General features: G+C 33.9%; 1 protein-coding gene across 3 annotated transcripts in view; it reads left to right on the forward strand.

The window, feature by feature from the left end:
* The window catches only part of LOC150110335 (macrophage mannose receptor 1-like), a 190,681-nt gene extending 172,084 nt beyond the window's left edge, over positions 1–18,597 (forward strand). For all 3 annotated transcript variants that reach the window (XM_090393010.1, XM_090393018.1, XM_090393026.1), the window contains exon 14: positions 18,236–18,597. In XM_090393010.1, the coding sequence (XP_090249136.1) occupies positions 18,236–18,375 (140 nt within the window). In that variant the 3' untranslated portion in view covers positions 18,376–18,597. The remainder of the gene's footprint in view (positions 1–18,235) is intronic.
* Positions 18,598–19,209: the final 612 nt, after the last annotated feature.

Raw genomic sequence — 19,209 nt, forward strand, 5'->3', positions numbered from 1 at the left:
GTTCTGTATCTGTAGTCATTCTCGATGTAAGGCATAGAACTGTTTTTCTAATCTATAACGTGATTTGATGTTGAGAAATGATGAGCTAAACCAGAAGTGATGATTCTATTATGATTGACATCCCCCACATGTTCCTTCTGTCTTATTTCAGAAGTAACATGTGGGGGATGTCAATCTGTCTTATTTCAGAAGGAACATGTGGGGGATGTCAATCATAATAGAATCATCACTTCTGGTTTAGCTCATCATTTCTCAACATCAAATCACGTTATAGATTGGAAAAACAGTTCTACGCCTTACATCGAGAATGACTACAGATACAGAACTTTAAAAGAAGCAGCTGTAGTACTACGCACAGGCAATAATTTAAATAGAAATCAGGGTATGATTCTTAAAGACATATGGAAAAATCTCATCATCTCTCTCAGTTCGACAGAATTACAATTTGCAAAAAACTACACAACACGTGGTCATGTACCGGATTCTGACTGAAGCATTCGAACACATGCACGCATTCAAACAGAATGATCAACTGTAACGGCCTAACAGTTACTAAAGTGTATGTTTTAAATGTAACTTAATGCATTTGTTTTCACACCAGTTCAGCCTTGAAAATGCTAGACAGTGGCTAGTGAAACTTGTTGGCTCTTTGTATATTTTATCATTTATCTTCTGGTCTTTTAATAATAAAAGTTCTTTATTATAGTTTGTTTTTCAGGTATGGTTTGGATTAGTGATATCGTTGGTGTAGTCTGTGCTCTGGAAAGAGCGAGGTGATGTAGGTTAGCAGATAAATATTTTCTTTTGATATGATGGGTATTGTAGCCATTGGCTAAGAAGGTTTTTGTGAAGGTGGAAAAGTTCTATGGAGAGGCACTGCTTGGAGTATTTAATTTAGCCCTGTTATATCATATTCTCTTTATAATCCCATGCTGTTGACAATAGGGATGGTGTGACTGTTTGTGAATATATCTACCTGTTTTGTGTGTGTGTGTGTGTGTGTGTGTGTGTGTGTGTGTGTGTGTGTGTGTGTGTGTGTGTGTGTGTGTGTGTGTGTGTGTGTGTGTGTGTGTGTGTGTGTGTGTGTGTGTGTGTGTGTGTGTGTGTGTGTGTGTGTTAACAGAGATTTTCTCAAGGGATCAATGAAGGGAAGAGTGTCGTTATTTTCATTTTCTAATGCAAAGTGCATCCTTGAATGTTGATCGTTTAGATGTGTGAAAAATATGTGAGAGCATTGAGGCCATACCTCCAAATGTAGAACAGATTATCGGCATGTTACCCAAACGGTGAGTCTACATGGGAGACAGAGTGTAGCACTTTCTCTTCAAATGCCTCCATGAAGAAATTAAGTAGACGAGTCAGAAAGCAGAGACCACATGGCTGCCCCATTGTATTTCTTTGTAGAGCCATCCTCCCTACGTAAGCGATACAACTATGGATGCTCAGTGCAGCCCACTGGGTTTTATTATTCAGTACTCTAGGCCTACTTTCAACTGACATGCTTCACCAGTGTGATACCTCCGTGCATATATCTTATTATATTTTGTTTCCTGATGATGACAATTTGATTTTTTCGAAATAATAGATATAATCGTTAAATTTATTTTTAATATATTAGTGTACTTATTCAAATTAAGTGGATATTGAATCCAACATTATTTCAAAGCCGAACGGAGAAACTACAAGAGTTTCATGCCGAATATAGAAACTATAAAGGTTTCGGAGGATCTAAGCGTACGCAAACCTTTCATGACAGAGGCAACTCGTAGTAAAGGAGGAGTAAGGTCCGATCACTATCCTTAGTATTTTCCATAAAGTAAAGCACATCTCCTAGCGGTCATGTGTTGCTATACATTATGGATGGGGAGTCACTACCTAGACCGGTTTCGACCTTTGTTGAGGTCTTATCAGTGAGTAGGCAGACCCAAAATGTAAATATCCAGATTATAGTGAATTTTTTTATATAATTAATAATCGTATCAGATCGAGAAAAGACTTCATTAAACTCAAGTGACATTTTTTGGAGACCAAGTTTTGCCTATGAGTGTAGCAACGCGTTGGCAATAAGTTCTTGCCAGCCATATCCTCAATGTTTGTGACTAAACCTGAATTTCTACATGTACGACAGGCAGTGCCATCAGTACAAACTCCATCACAATTTAAACTAAAATTGTCACTGCTAGTAGTGTGCATAAGTAGTTCTGATGCCAACCAGAATACCAGATAACCCGATCCAGTCTCTAAACACCCTAGATTTCTTCCTCACTTATGACCCTTCCAAGTACACAGTGAATATAGTGGGTATCAGTAGCATACCAGCCACTCTGAACTAGATTAAGATCAAGATAAGATAAGGAATCATGACTTCATTGTATGATAAGCTGCTTGATGTCATTGTGTGTGATGCTGTCCATGACGTCATGAGATTGGAATGTTTGGAAATTCTCTGGGGCATATCTGTTATTGATATCAGATCTTGTGTTTTGGTCAGCATATGGAACTGTGGGTGATGTTTAGAGATAAGGAATGGTGTCGTGATTGGTGGGACACTATGAACCAAATAGGGGTAGGTTGAATGGGCGGAAGCAACGTCTGTCTCCTGCATGTGTGTGTTGTTATCAGATGTAGATAAGTGATGTAATTTGTTAGTTGTAAATAAGTGACGTTATTGATTTGAATGAAAAGGAAGATATATTAGTGGATCAAGATTCGTGCCATGATTGCTGGGACACTTTAAACCAAAAAGGGTAGGGTGAATGGGGAAAACATCGTGAGTGTCATGGATGTGTTGTTGTGATATAGATAAGTGAATAATTTGAGTATAGAATTGTAGGCGATGGTAGAGATAAGAAAGAGTATGGAATGCTTGGAATTTCACTGGGGGACTCCTATCTGTAAGTTACATCATGTTGTGTGTAAGGTTGCCATAGGGAATGTGGGTGGTGTTTAGATATAAGATATCTTGGAATTTCCCAGGCTGACATATCCGTCATTGATGGCACGTGGTGTTAGGCTCTCTGTAGGTGGCAGCACGACTTTTCCAATAAGTGTATGATATTTCTTTCATGTTAACGACTATAAGAAATTAGTCGTTAAGATGGAATTGGTGTCCCATCACACCAATTTCATCCACATCCATTTTTCCATCCACACACGCACGCGCGCGCGCGCACACACACACACACACACACACACACACACACACACACACACACACACACACACACACACACACACACACACACACACACACACACACACACACACACACACACACACACACACACACACACACGTTTACTTGTAAATAGATGAGTATGGGAATTTTTAGTTAGAGTCAAGAGAGCTAGTGGCAGCATTTAGAAATTTTCTGAATAATTAATTATATGCTATCACTGGTGTACCCTCAACCACACACATTTAGACGTGAAAATTTGCTAATGTATCCCATGGTGATACTCTGTAATATATGTACCCTATTATTATTCTTATGAAAAACTATTCAGTATTAGAATTAGAATTGCGCTTATCAAAACGTACAATTAGTCATTGAAATTACAAATATCACTTGCTATGTTTAAGTTAAACAAAAAAAGATTAACTTATTTTCATTCCTGAATGGGGTATCCAGGATCTAGCAGTTTTGAAAACAATAGACATTCCAAATTGTTGAATTTTAATCATATATTCACAGCACAAAACACAAACACAAAAACACAAGGTCTGATAATGCAGTTGACCCTTTTTTCCTTGCTGTGCTTTTTACAATTATTTCCTTTGCTCATGGCTATGTTTTTTTTTCCATGCTTCTGGACCTTCTCTACTTGCTGACATCATAGGAAGAAAAGTAAACTCACAACTTGCCTATTCTGTTAATTTCACAACGTAGCTCTACATTTTGTACTAAGACTTGGTATTTGGACTAGTAAATTATTTATTTTTTTATTTTATTTTTAATCTGCTTGATTGTATTTTCTCTATTTTACTTTTAATATTCAGTTCAATTACATATTCTAACTAGAATAACTGATCAAAATAAATAAATAAATAAGCTTTCATTAAGCTGTCTCATTTCTACTCACAATTTTGTCGTGCATTCATTTAACCTCATGCAGAGAATTTTGATATGGTTCTATTTTTTTTTCTAATTTATTGGTTATTTTTCTCTATTTTACTTTTTAAAATCCAGTTTTACTACATATTCTAACCAGAATAATAACTGAGTAAAATAAATAAATAAATAAATTGTGTGTGAATTTATTTTTCCCCCACTGTAGATTTTTCATTTTTATTCTCTTAAAGATATCTCATTTCCAGTCGCAATTTTGTTGTGCCAATGTGCTATGATATCCTCTGAATGGATTTGGAACTCTTCATTAGCGTTTTCTTATATCTCAAATGACTACTAGCCCTGTAGTATACTTTGTAATTTCAATGTTACCTCTTATTTGACTGAAATATTATTTACAATATTGTATTTCTGAATCTAACCTACAGAAATTAAATAAACTGAAGATACACTATTTTTTTGTTTCTTACTTTCGTTATTTAACATTTGCACTGGTGTTCATAGTTTATTGGCCATTTTCCCATGCGTACATGAAATTCACGTGATTTTCTCCATGTGACATTTCAAAACAAGTTTAACTATGGTTTTACAGGAGAGGCAGCAATTGACCATCAACTCCCTTGTTTGACTCATTTCGATTAGTCTCAATTGACTGTTGTCCTCTCTGCCTGGCATTTATTTCACAATAGGGATATTTACATATATTTCAACACAATTATTATATTACGTATTTTTTTCCATCCACACAGTTTGCCTAGTGGCTTTGTGCTTCAGAACCATATGCCTGGGAAAGGAGTGTCCCAGGTTCGATTCCTGTCAGTGAGGAACTTGAGGATCTTGAGGAAATTGGGGATCTTCTATCAGGCACAGCCAAGTTACCCTGTCTTGGACATAGGCAGTAGGATTTTTTCAGCCAGTTTATCTGGCATTTTTCATCCCGCAAGGAGGCGAACCGGCCCTGTGAACATACGCTTCTACACCCAAAAATATATCCCCCAACGGCAGACTAGGCGACAGGTCAGTTGGGAGTGGTACTAACAAGTAGTCACATCTAAGTAACATGCTGACAATGCATAGGACGCAGGACTAACCAGTAGTGAAATAAGATTATATTAGGTATTTTTTTCTACACAAATAAATTATTCTTTGTTCTTATTTCAAATAAATATTAGGTTTTGTACTATAATTTTCAACTTAATTCCAAAGATTATACTACAGAATCCTGTATTTTTTCCACCGCTATTCTACTCTGTTAATTTCACAATGAAGTGCAAGAGTTTGTACTAAGATTTGTATTAGAACTTGTAATTTTAATTTTTTTCCTCAAACTGATTAATTGTTTTTCTCTATTTTACTTTTCAAATTCAGTTAAACTACATATTCCAAAGTGAATAACTTAGCAAAATAAATAAATTAATTAATAAATTGTGTGAATTCACTGTGTCTTCAAAATATATATATATACATATATTTATATATCTGGTCTTACTTAAATTTGCATAATACATCAACTACACCCAGTTGTTCATTTAAATTTACACATTTTATATGAGTGAAATATTATTTACAAATTGCATTTACTGAATCTAACATACAAAAAATAAATAAAGTAAAAAAGCACTCGATTTTTTGTTCCTTAATATTCTTATTGTTAAATTTGTGCTGTTGTTCATAGGTTTTCTAAAAATACATGGTTGCGGAATTGCCATCATGTGGTTTTCAACAATGTGACAATCATCTGAAAGTTTATTCACTTCTGATCCAGGAAATTTGTTACTTTATTAAAATTAAGGGTTACATTTTTATTTTTTTTAAACCAACACATATTTTTGATCATTGTTATAAGCACAGAATTTTTGGTCATGTTTCCAAAAACATATGTACATGGAATTTTTTTACATTTAGGGCAACCCAGATCATTTAACTATGCTACTGGCCAGGACACCGACATATACATCAACATTTCTATGGATGCGAAGTATATATTAATTGTGATACCAATGATATTACATTTAATTTTATGATGGATACAAAGCTTTTGAAAATGTGTGTATTTGATCTTTAATGGCCAGTAGGGTAGTTAAATCAACAACAGGTCTGCCAATTAAAACATCAATGTTTTTTTGATTTTCTCTACCTTTGGCGAGCAATAATTGATATTTGCATATTGATTCTATTATCCATTCTCTTAGTTTTTCCAAAGATAGTGAACCAGTTTTGCAGGTTAGCTGATGATTATATTTTATTAACGAAGAATTCTGTTTTTTTTAACTCATTAAGGTAATTCTTTCTAAATACATGGTGATTTCATCAAGGCATATCTTACAATAATTCCATCAGAAATACAAATTGCTTTAGGAAATAAAGTTGAAGTCTTATTCAAGAGAAATTGCACATCAATAATACCAATGATAAATGAAATATTGTATTTTTCACCCACTATAGATTTTTCATATTCGTTTTCCTTCATTCTTCTTACATTACTTCATTTGACAACACAAAAAATAGTTCTTTATTATTAATTCAGTGATTATTAGCTCTGATTTTATATATTATATTAACTTTCTGTTACAAATTCCGAACAATTAGAACTTTGTACGAAGAAATTTTCAAAAATTTTGAGGCTAACCAATTATTTTTACTATACTGGATGAAAAACGCCACAACTCAATACAATAGCTGCAGAGTATGAATGATTACCTAAAGACCATAGTCAACTCTTCTTTGCAATTAGCCAAGGATGTCAGACCACTTCCTGTGTAATTTTCCCAAATTGTCCTGGAGAAATACATCACAATGTATGTGTCTTCTAAAATAATAACAGGTTTCCATCCTTTTAGAGGTGAAGTTTAGTGCTATTTTCCTGAAGAAAGAAAATTTCAAAGAACTTTTCTGGTTCACTCATTATTTTACTTTACTGGACACAAATCACCACAACACAATACTATAGTTGCATTGGATGAACAAATTACAGTAACTGAAAAGACGCTCGACGTGATCATTTTTCCTTATAGTACTGTTTACCTGACCCTCACCCTGATAAATTCAGTGAAAAAAGTGCGTTTTTTTCCTCCATAGTTATCACTATCATTTGGAGGTGACATCACTAAACGATATTATCTGCAAACGGTGGGCTTGCTCATCTCCCCTTGGAGGAGCAGACATCTTCTGGAGGAGAGGGGAGATAGGGGAGTTGTAGGGTGTGTGAGAATTGCAGGGAAAACCACTGTCAACCTCTTGACTATCCTTTCACCTCCACCAGCTAAAGCTAATTTTTTGCACACATCCACAAATGGCTAGCTCGCTCATCTCCCAGGTTATCTGTTTGAGGTGACATCACTAAAAGATATCTGCAAATAGTGAGTCACTCATAACCTTTAACTGAGTGGACATCTTCTGGAGTAGGGGAAGGCATTGCAGGGAAGACAACTGTCAACCTCTTGACTACCCTCTCAAGCCACAGAGATAAGGTTTGCCCCATGATGCCACAAAGTACGATAAACTCACATCATCATCATATCCACCAGCATTAGAAAACATGTCCATGAGTCATCTGTGTGAAAGTTTGATTTTTGAAGGAAAGGTCAGGGTAAGGATCAGTAAAAACAGTACTATAAAGAAAAGCAATCAAGTCAAGTTTCTTTTCAGTTACTGCAATTCATTCATCCAGTGCAGGTATCATACCGTTTTGGGGTGTGTGTTGTGTCCAGTAAAGTAAATAATGAGTGAACCAAAAAAGTCTTTGAAATTGTCTTTCTTCCGGAAAATAACATGAGACAGAACTCTTTACATAGCTCTAAAAGGATGGAAACTGGTTATCATTTTAGAAGACGTATATTGTGATGTATTTATCCAGGACCACTTGGGAGAAGTTATGCAGGAAGTCTTCGGATATCCTCAGCTACTTGTAAAAGGAAAGTTGACTATGAAACGGACCTTGATGACTGTTATATTCTGAAATGCCAAGATGGCGAACTAATGCTCGATGATACAGCAGCTGGTAGATGTAAAGTTTTTTCTATTTGTTGTGAAGAAGCTGAGAAATTTTGACCAAAAATGTATGACATTGATAATCATTTAATATTTTTGTAAACTGAATTACCAGTAATTCATATGATGGCGAAAATTATCGCTAAATCATGTAAATTCATCAATGGTAATATCAGACTTTCAATATTTTATACAATTCGATAAAGATTTTTATTTTGGGATATTTACGAGCATTATACAAAAAATGCATATGCATATCTCGTAACAAAAGAAGAATACATGGAAAGTTTATCAAGTCATGGTGTCATTTCTAGACTAATGCAATATAAAATATATGGATCTGTGTATACTATGGTATACTATCTTAAGACTCTTTTGCTGCATTACCAGCTATTTTGATAACGCAAAATAGTTGGTTATGCAAAAGGATTATATTTTTATTTTTTTTTAAAACCAATATATATATTTTTGAGCATTGTTATAAGCACACAATCTGCGGTTCTGTTTCCAAAAACATTTAAAAGTACATGGAATATTTTAAGGTTTAGGGAAACACAGATCATTTAAATCAACAGCAGGTCTGCCTATTAAATTCATGAAATGTTCTTGATTTTTCTCTTCCTTTGGCAAGCAATATTTGATATTTGCATGTTGATTCTATTATCCAGTCTCTTAGTTTATCCAGAGATAGTGAACCAGTTTCCCAGTTCAGCTGATGATTATTTTATTAACCAAGAATTCTGTTTTTTAACTCTTTCAGGTAATTCTTTCCAACTGCATGGTGATTTTGTCAAGGCATGTCTTACAATAATTCCATCAGAAATACAAATTTCTTTAGGAACTAAAGTTTAAGTCTTATTCAAAAGAATCTGTACATTAATAATACCAATAACAACTGAAATATTGTATTTTTTTACCCATTATAGATTTTTTGTATATCATTTTCCTGCATTATTCTTACCTTACTTCAGTTAGCACCCAGAAAATAGTTATTTATTATTATTTCAGTGATTATTAGCTCTGATCTTATATTTTATGTTAAATTTCTGTTACAAATTCCAAATAATTAGAACATTACACAAAGAAATTTTCGGAGAATTTTGAGGTTCACCCATTATTTTTACATTACCGGACACAAAACACCTCATCACAATACAATAGTTGCAGTGGATGAACGATTGCCTTAAGACCAAAGTCACTCAACTCTATTGTTTTTCCTTATAGTACTGTTTACTCTACCCTAGCCTTCCCTGATTGTTCCTTAAAAAAAATGAAACTTCTACTCAGATGACACATGGATATGTTTTTGCATGCTGGTGGAGATATGCTGTTGATGCGTTTTTATCTTACTTTGTGTGGGAAAACCTAAAATTTGTATTTGTGTTATAGGCAAAGTGTTATAGGCGTTTTCTATTTTGAACTTTTTTTAAGAGATTAAGTCACGTTTTTGAGTTAAAAATTATCTGCTCTCTCTCTGTAAAATCAAATTCTGACAGTTCAGAATTTTAGTATGTGAACAATGTCAATAGGTAGCATTAAACAATTTGCTAAAATAATTAATTAGAGGATATCTGTTTCTCCCCTTTTTCCCCCATTCCTGGCATTAATTTCACAGTAGCAATTTTTTTACAATAAATAAACAGAATTGCATTAAGGTATAAAGTTAAGGTTTTGAATATCAAATTCTAAACAGAATAACTGAGTAAAAACCTCCCTGTGGGAAAACACAAAAGCAACAACGCACAACTTTGTACATTAAGGTTACAAACAGATATTTTATTTCGCTGAAATACTGTATACAAATATATTCACAGAGAAAAATTCGAAAAAACAGGTGATTACCAAAAAATATTTCACAATATTTAGTTTACACTGTTAAAATTTCCGAAAGAGTTCAATTCAAACTCTTTGGAAAATGAATAAACCTTTTCCAAAAAGTTTATTCATTTGTGATCTTGGGAACTTGTTATTACTGTAGTAAAATTCATGGTTACATTTTTATTTTTTTTAAACCAATACATACATTTCTGAGCATTGTTGTAAGCACAGAATTTCAGATGAGTGTCACATTGTCAAAAACCACATGATGGCAATTCGCCAACCATGAGAACCTTTGAACAACAGAATCAAAATTAACAATAAGAATATTAAGGAACAAAATAATAGAGTGCATTTTTCACTTAATTTATTTTCTGTACAATAAATTCAGTAAATACCATTTGTAAATAATGTTTCATTCAAATAAAATGTGTATATTTAAATTAAACTGGGTGTTGTTGATGTGTTATGCAAATTTAAGTAAGACCATATATATATATATATATATATGGTATATTTGAAAAAATACTACTAGTTTAACAGTTTCGTTGAATTGATCAACATCTTCAGGTATCTTGATCAAATAAATATATAAAGAATTACAGAGACTTAAAATTTCATTAACAGAACAAGTACAAAAGACAGTAGCATGTTTCAAAACAAAATGCGAGTTTGAATTCCAAATAAACATAGACTATGTGCTGTGGCAAGTGCGCCAATACTGAACAGAGGCAATGGGTGCATCAGAGAGATTGAAACTTAGGCTGTTGTTGATATTGGAAGAATCTAGAGAAATTTCTCTAGATTCGACAATCTTTCCCTCAAGCTCATTTTAGCACATATGGATGTTAAAATTTGAGTCCAGTTCACAATGTGTTGGCAGCCTTCATCTGAGTTAACTGAAAAGAGAACGTGTGGCTAGAGAGAGAGAGAGCACTGGCTCTAGTCCTGTTATAGGAGATAACTCTATGGTGTTCTTCAAAACGTAGAAGAATGGATTTAGCAATCTAGCCAGAGTATGGATTACCACAGTCATATAAAATGTTGTACACTCCTGGAAACTGAGTTGGAAGATGTTTCTCTTTAGTATTGAATGAAGTTTTTGGAGCATAGTAAAGCAAGTTCTGAAGTTAAACTTCTTGAGAATTTTTGTCAGTTTTGATGAAAGAGAGCTGATTTAAGGCAAAGAGATGAAAGTTCTGGGGGAAGAGGGATCTTCAGAAGTAGTTTACTGACAAAGGAAAAGATATTTATCAATTTTCTTAGGAGAGAAACCATTATTAATAAACGTTTTTTATGAAAAAGGAGTTCGTTTTCAATTTCTGCTTCTTCTGTAAGTAAAGATTTGGCTCGGTGAGCTAAGGTGGAAATAATCCCATATGTTTGTGGGGGGTAGTGATGGGAGGAAGCATGAAGGTATCTATTAGTATGGGTAGGCTTTCTAAAAATTGAAATTTTAATACTCTCAGCACATCTGGTACGTTTCAGGTCTACAAAGAGGAGGAAGTCATCGGATTCCGGTTCGAAGGTAAAAGACATTTTTTGATGACGCTTGTTTAGGTGGTCTAAAATAAATTGAGGTTGTTGTTATTTCCACCTTAGCTCACTGAGCCAAATCTTTACTTCCAGAAGAAGCAGAAATTGAAAATGAACTTCTTTTTCTTAAAAAACTTTTATTAATAATGGGTTCTCTCCTAAGAAAATTGACAAATTTCTTTCCCCCAGTCACTCAACTACTTCTGAAGATCCCTTCTCCCCCCAGAGCCTTCATCTCTTTGCCATACATCAGCTCACTTTCTCCAAAACTGGCAAATATTCTCAAGAAGTTTAACTTCAGAATTTGCTTTACTACTCTCCCAAATCTTCATTAAATACTTATTAAACCTAAAGAGAAACAACTTCCAACTCAGTTTCTCGGAGTGTGCAAGATTTTATGTGATTATGGAAAGCCATACTATGGCCGACTGCTAAATCCATCCTTCTACGTTTGGAAGAAGACCGTAGAGATATTTCTTATAACAGGACTAGAGTTAGTGCTCTCTCTAGCCACGTTCTGTTTCAGTTAATTCAGACGAAGGCCGCCAACTCATTGTGAACTGGACTCAAATGTCTAACATATACAATATGTGTGCTATGATGAGCTCGAGAGAAATTTTGTCGTGTCTAGAGAAATTTCTCTAGATTCTTCCCATATCAACAACAGCCTAAGTTTCAATCTCTCTGATGCACACGTTGCCTCCTTTCAGTATTGGAACATTCGACACAGCGCGTATTCCACGTTTATTTGGAACTTAAGCTCGCATTTTGTTTTCAAACGTGCTACTGTCTTTTTGTACTTCTTCTGTTATTACAATTTTAAGTCTTTGTAATTCTTTATATATTTCTTTGATTATGATACCTGAATATGTTGATGAATTCAATGAAACTAGTAAACTAGTAGTATTTTTTTAAATATACCATGTCATTTCTCTCTCGGTATGAGTCATTAAAACTTTTTAATAATGTTTCCCACTAAATAAAAATGAATTATGATAATACATATATTTTATTTCTTTCTTTTTTTAAGTTACAGTGAATTGACTCATAATTTATTAATTAATTTAATCATTTTGCTAAGTTATTTTGGTTAGAATATGTAGTTAAACTGAATTTTAAAAGTAAAATAGAGAAAAACAATCAATCAGTTTGGGAAAAAAAATTACAAGTGCCAATAGCAATCTTAGTACAAACTCTCACATTTCATTGTGAAATTAACAGAATAGAATCCTCCCAATGGCTTTAACAGGCCTTTAAGGCCCATAACCTTCCACTGCTTGGATTTCGTAACCGAAGGACAAGGATAGGATGGTCACTCTTATGTCTCTAAGTATTCCTGGCTGTATCCCTGTGTGTTCACGGGGCCTGGTTTGCCTGCATGCGGGATGAAAAACTCCAGATAAACTGGTGGAAAAAGCAGAATAGAATAGCGGTGACAACATACGGGATTCTGAAGTATAATCTTTGGAATTAATTTCAAAATTATAGTACCAAACCTAATATTCAGTTTAAATAAGAATAAATACTTATTTACTTGTGTTGAAAAAATACTAATATAATAATTGTGTTAAAATAGATATAAATATTCCTACTGTGATATAAATGCCAGGATGAGAGGACAACAGTCGATTGGGACTAACGGAAATGAGTCAAACAAGGGAGTTGATGGTCAATTGCTGCTTCTCCTGTAAAACTATAGTTAAACTTGTTTTGAAGAGTCACATGGAGAAAATCACGTGAATTTCATGTACGCACCCGTGGCAAATGATACACTATGAACATTAGCGCAAATGTTTAATAAGGAGAGTAAGAAACACAAAATAGTGTATTTTTCACTTCATTTAATTTCTATTATAAAAATAATATTTCAGTCAAATAAAAGGTAATGTGGAAATTAACAAATTTTTCTACAGACCTAATATTCATTTGAATTTTAATAATAAATTCTTTCACATTTATGTTCTTATACAGTATCATGTTAAACTAACTCTTAATGGCTTTAATCTAATATATATGTATATATATATATATAATTCGCCTTATAAGTGATTTCGATGTAACATACCTCAACAAGAGTATGAGCATATAACCTCTCTGCCCGACTGCAGAGAACCAAAAACCGGTTAATCCTGTATACAAGATTGTTATGTTCAGAATAAATAAAAATAATAATAATAAAAAAATAATATTCTTTTAAAATATAAGAAAACGCTAACAAATTAGCATTTTCAGAGGATATCACAGTTTATCACGGAATTATTTTACTCAGTAATTCTGGTGGAATATATAGTTAAACTGAATTTTAAAAGTAAAATAGAGAAAATATAATCAAGTAGATTGAAAAAAAATTAATAAATAATAATTACGGGTCCAAATACCAAGTCTTAGTGCAAAGAGTCACTCTACATTGTGAAATTAACAGAATAGGCAAGCGGTGAGTTTACGTTTCTGCCTGTGATGTCAGTAAGTAGTGAAACTCCAGAAGCTTGGGAAAAAAACATACCCATGAGCAAAGGAAATAAATGAAATGCACAGTAACTTATAAGAGAAAAAGGATCAACTGCATTTTCAGATCTTTTGTTTGTGTGTTTTTTTGCTGCGAACAATGGATATTCCAAATCACAATTTGGAATATCCATTGTTTTCAGAACCTTGCTAGTACCAAGATGCCCCATTCTGGAAAGAAAAAAAGTTAATCTTTTTTGTTTAACTTATAGCAAGTGATATTTGTAATTTCAATGACCAATGTTTGTACGTTTTGGTAAGTACAATTCTAATTCTAATACTGAATAGTTTTTCATAAGAATAATAATAGGGTACATATTAGAGAGTATCATAATGAGATATATTAGCGACGTTTCATGCCTAAATGTGTGTGGTTGAGGGGACACCAGTGATAGCATATAATTAATTATTCAAAAAATGCCTAAATGCTGCCACCAGCTCTCTTGACTCTAACTAAAAATTCCCCATACTCATCTATTTACAATAAAATGTGTGTGTGTATGTTTGAGGGGGACACCAATGATAGTCTATAGTCAATTATTCAGAAAAGGTCTAAACTCTAAATGCTGCCACCATCTCTTCACTCTAATCTAATTTCCCATAGTCGTTATTGTGTGGTTGAGGGGACATTCCTGTAATAATAACAGGAACGAAATATATCACACAACTATTGGAAAAATCCTGCTTCCACCTGTGGAGAATCTAACACCACGTGACATCAATGACAGATATGTGTCACCCCAGGAAATTTAAAGATAGCTTATCTCTAAACAAACCCACAATCCCTTTTGTGAACCTAACACACAACATGATTTCACTGACAGATGGGCCTCCTCCAGCGAAATTCCAAACATTCCATACTCTATCTTATCTCTACCATCACCCACAATTCCATACGCAAATCATTCACGTATCTATATCTCACAACAACACTGACGTCGCTTCCCCCATTCAACCTACCCCTGTTTGGTTTAAAGTGTCCAAGCAAACAGCACGAATCCTTATCCACTAATATATCTTCCTTTTCCATTCAAAGGAATAATATCACTTATTTACAACTAACAAATTATGTCACTTATCTACATCTGATAACAACACACATCCAGGACACTGACGTCACTTTTTTAATGAAAAGAATGTCAATTTCAATATCAGTCTTTTAGCAGTCTTAGTTTTGGATCTTTATGATCATTAACTTCAAACAGGGGACGATGAAAAACCCAGGTAGTACAGAAGGTCTGCACATGTGTGATTAGTCTCTCAATATTTTATGGATTTTTGAAGCTGTATTGCTTAAATTGTAGACGTTTAAGACTAGAAGTCCAAATCCTCCATGCTTATTTGATAGTTGAAGAAATTCCTTTTTAACTCCTTGGTATCAGCTGGATCAAAAATTGCACGGGTTTACTCTATATATTTGCTTTTCTTCAGCTTTTGTGATGTCTGTAATAATTATTATGTACAACTGAGCAGAAAAAAGCTTTACAATAGCTTTACAAGAAAAGGAGAGTGGCCATATTTTCGAGTCTTCTAACATTTCAAAGTTGTTGTATAAAAGTTGTCCGACTGGTAATAAAGAAGGTCTCATTCAGTGGGAGCCATACCCAGAGTGATACTAACTCCTTATAGTCCTTATCAGGACTGGCTTAAAGGGGCGAAGCAAGAAGGCTTTTCATCTTCCCCATCTGTAGAGGACAGTGTAGTGATAAGGTGTTATTGAGCTATTAATGCTCTGATCATGGCAGGAGGGTAACAGCAATAGCCGAGCCTCAGTTAGGACTTCATTCGCTACAGCATTGCCATCCGTTACCCCCCCAAGGGTATTGGATTGAATGAGTCAATCACCGCATCTCACAGCGATTGATCCACCTTCCGTATCTTCAGTGATACCAAGGTTGAAGTAATGAAGAAGTCATATTTTCATATATAAGTAGCCAAAAGGTATCACACCTTGTTATTAAAATTCTCTGGATTAGAAATAGTTTTCGGAAGATTTTTCCACTTGGCTATATTATAAATTAAAGATGCCAAGAAATTATATTTTTGGTTTAATCCTTTATCTAAGTGTATGCACGTCAACAAAGGTCGAAACCGGTCTTGGTAGTGACTTTTCCCATAATGCATAGCATTATGCATGTCTGTAAGGATATGAGTTTTGCATTATGGGATACTAAGGCAAGTAATGTGAAGTCATTAGCTTCTATATACGAGTTGCCCAGTCATGAAAATATTTAAGGCGCATGCTTTGTTTGCTTACACTTGGATGAAGGATTAAACCAAGAATATAATTTATTGGCATGTTTAGTTTACTGTTTGTTTTCTTCAACGACTGTGTTTCTTCATTTCAATAGGCTTGCAAGATAATATTTTTTGTTTTCTTCTAATACTGCAGATAAGAAGGAAACACTATTTAGCAAAAAGGAGAAATGATTTCATTAGTAATGAAATTAGTGTTTAGAGAAGCATAAAGCCAACAGAATTGATTCCACGTCTTTTGTCCTAACGGATAATTTTCTGAAGCAGGTTAATTTTTTATGTTGAGATATTCGCACCGAATTCTGCTAAGTAGGACAAGAAGTTGTATTTATTCATTTCAATAAAAGAGAATTATTTGAGAAGAATATTAGCTCCGAGTAAGAGATGACTGGTTTTGGATATAATTGTATATCGAATATATTGAAAAGATAAAGTTGTTACTTCTATAATTGAGAATATAATTAGTATAAGAATGGATAGTGGTAGTGTGTCCGTGATATTCATCATTCTTCCAATCGCTTTCTATTAAAACACAAAAGAAGGCACACATTGATGTACGTACGCTTGGCATAGTGCAAGAAATTGTCATGGTCATGTTTGTAAACGTTGGAGAACAAGTTCAGTTGTGTCAGCGAGTTATAACGTAGACATCGAAGAAGCGTTTACAACGAAGAGTAGACGTTGCATTCGGTTGAGAACTATTGCGATGAGACTTCTGAGATGAGATGAGACTATTAAGATGAGACTTCTGCTCGAAGAGCACTTCGGTCTTTGAAAGCGTAGTTTGAATTTGTCAACGGATGTTTTACATCTATTCTGAATTCCAGTGTAGGATTAGTGCGAAGCTGCAGCCAGTTGTGATGTGCTGAAGATTAGATGCAGTACTTTGGTACATTTGTCGCTATAAAATGATTTGCGATATTGGGGACGAAAACCTTTCTTCCAGAAATGATACTTTGGATTATTCGGTCAGAGCAGATCCCAAAGTGATTTGAGACCGGAAAAATATGCAGACTATGGAAAGGAATTCCATCCCATATTATTTATCGAATCCTATATGGCTCCGTGCTGGTGCAAAGAGATACAGGAATGAAAATAATTGATAGGATGATGTTACCTTGCAGAAATTATTAAAGCTGAATTACTAAAGAAAAGAAACTTGGGTGTTATTAACTGATTTTAACGCAAAGCACTCTGTAATTGTTGTTGGAAGGAGATTAAATTGTGTTGGAAGTAAAATGAGAATTATCTGTTATTTAAGTGGTTACTATGTGTGATGTCTTCCTCAGAGGCTATGGAATATTTTTGCTGAAGTCGTTATAAAAATTGTAGTAATAGAAATAATTGAGAATGGTCTCGTTCGAATTTTTCCCCCTTTCTTCAATTAAGAGATTAGATTAACAAAGTAATCTTAATAGATCAGAGGAAGACACATTGAATAAACTGAGATTGAAATAGTTTGGACAGTCGTAAGTATAAGCCTAAACGAAATATTCATGTGCATAATGTGTGAGCCATTTAAAGGATTAATGTTTATGCTCTTCTATTATCTTAAAATTGTGTGACTGTAGTTTTTAATGGAATGTATAAATGTTCAATCATTCCGTAAAAAAGGTATACATGAAAATATTCAACATGATGCATACTTTACTTTTAATAGCATGCATGAAGAAACCGAAAATATTCATTATTTGATGGTAAATACATTTCGATTTTCAAAAATTATATTGTTTTATAATTTTTCATGCATAACTGTTTCATCTTTTGGAGTTCACTTATCCTAACTTAAATAACAACTGTAATTTCTTTAGCCAACACTTATTTACTCTCATTTATTATAAGCGTTTATTCTTATGCTCGCAACACATGTCATCTAATGTCTAATAGCAGTCGAATGTTGTTGAATAACTGGACAAACGCTTGGTAAAAATAACAATAGATATTTATTATCATTTTCTAAAATAATATTTTGATGCCAAGTTTTAAGCCTTTTGACTTATATTATGCTAATTCATATTTGGATATCAGCAAGAATTTCAGTTGAAACTTCTCATTTTGCAGGTGGAATTGCTGGAATAACAGTGGCTGCATTAGTAGTAGTGAGTCTGCTTTCAGCCCTAGCGATATTTCTTTACTTCAAGAGGAGAAGGAGGAGCACGACCGCGGCACCATTCTCCCTTTTAAGCAGACAAGAAGAATAACGCGTTCAAAGAAATGCATTATTTTCTAAACTTCGCTGAAACGGAAGTTAATGATGTTAGAATTTTATGATGATGAAGCGTTTTACATTTCAATCGCTTTCCGCCAGACAATGAAGGAATAAAGAAGCCAACGATTGACATTTCTAACTTTTTAAGAGGTGTAATGGAATTACGACAAACGGCGCGCCATATATTTAATAAAGTTTTAATTAAAATGATTAATATATTTCCATTTAGAAAAACAAATACGACCATTAATAAATTATAACTGGGTTGAGGCAATTTCTTCGCAGATGTTTAAATTCATCAATTCAGATTACTTCGTTTTTAGTAACATTCACATACTAAAAATTTATGGCTAAACCAAAGCGAATTTTGGCATTGTGTATAGTCCTTCTGTTTAAGGAAAATATCAAACTAAATCTGTGCCATTAATGGACTTGTGATTGCATCGTATACCCTCCTCTATCCAAACATATCTAGCCTTACAGTTCTGTGACCTGTTTTCTCAAACGAGGTTTGGATACCCTGGAGAGTACAGTACGCCTTCCTAGCTGGAGACAATCGTAACTAGATCAGTAGAGGATAGATGAACTTCACCTACCGGTGAAATACCTGCTGCTTTGCATATCGGGAGCCTAAAGCGGCTGTTGTCGTGGTTCGTTCCTAGAACTATATATTTACGCTTTCTTGCAACTTTCGTCTTAAATTATAGGTAAAAGTGTTATGGCCATGTTGAACACAACAATAAAACGGTTTCAAAGGCCTGTAGTGAGATATTATATGAGACATAATCCAATAATAACTCATCAGGAAATTTCCCGATCATTTCCC

This window comes from Typopeltis vanoorti, chromosome 1, assembly GCF_054136105.1.
Source record: "Typopeltis vanoorti isolate ZY-2024b chromosome 1, IOZ_Tvanoo_1.0, whole genome shotgun sequence".
In the NCBI taxonomy this organism is placed as follows: domain Eukaryota; kingdom Metazoa; phylum Arthropoda; class Arachnida; order Uropygi; family Thelyphonidae; genus Typopeltis; species Typopeltis vanoorti.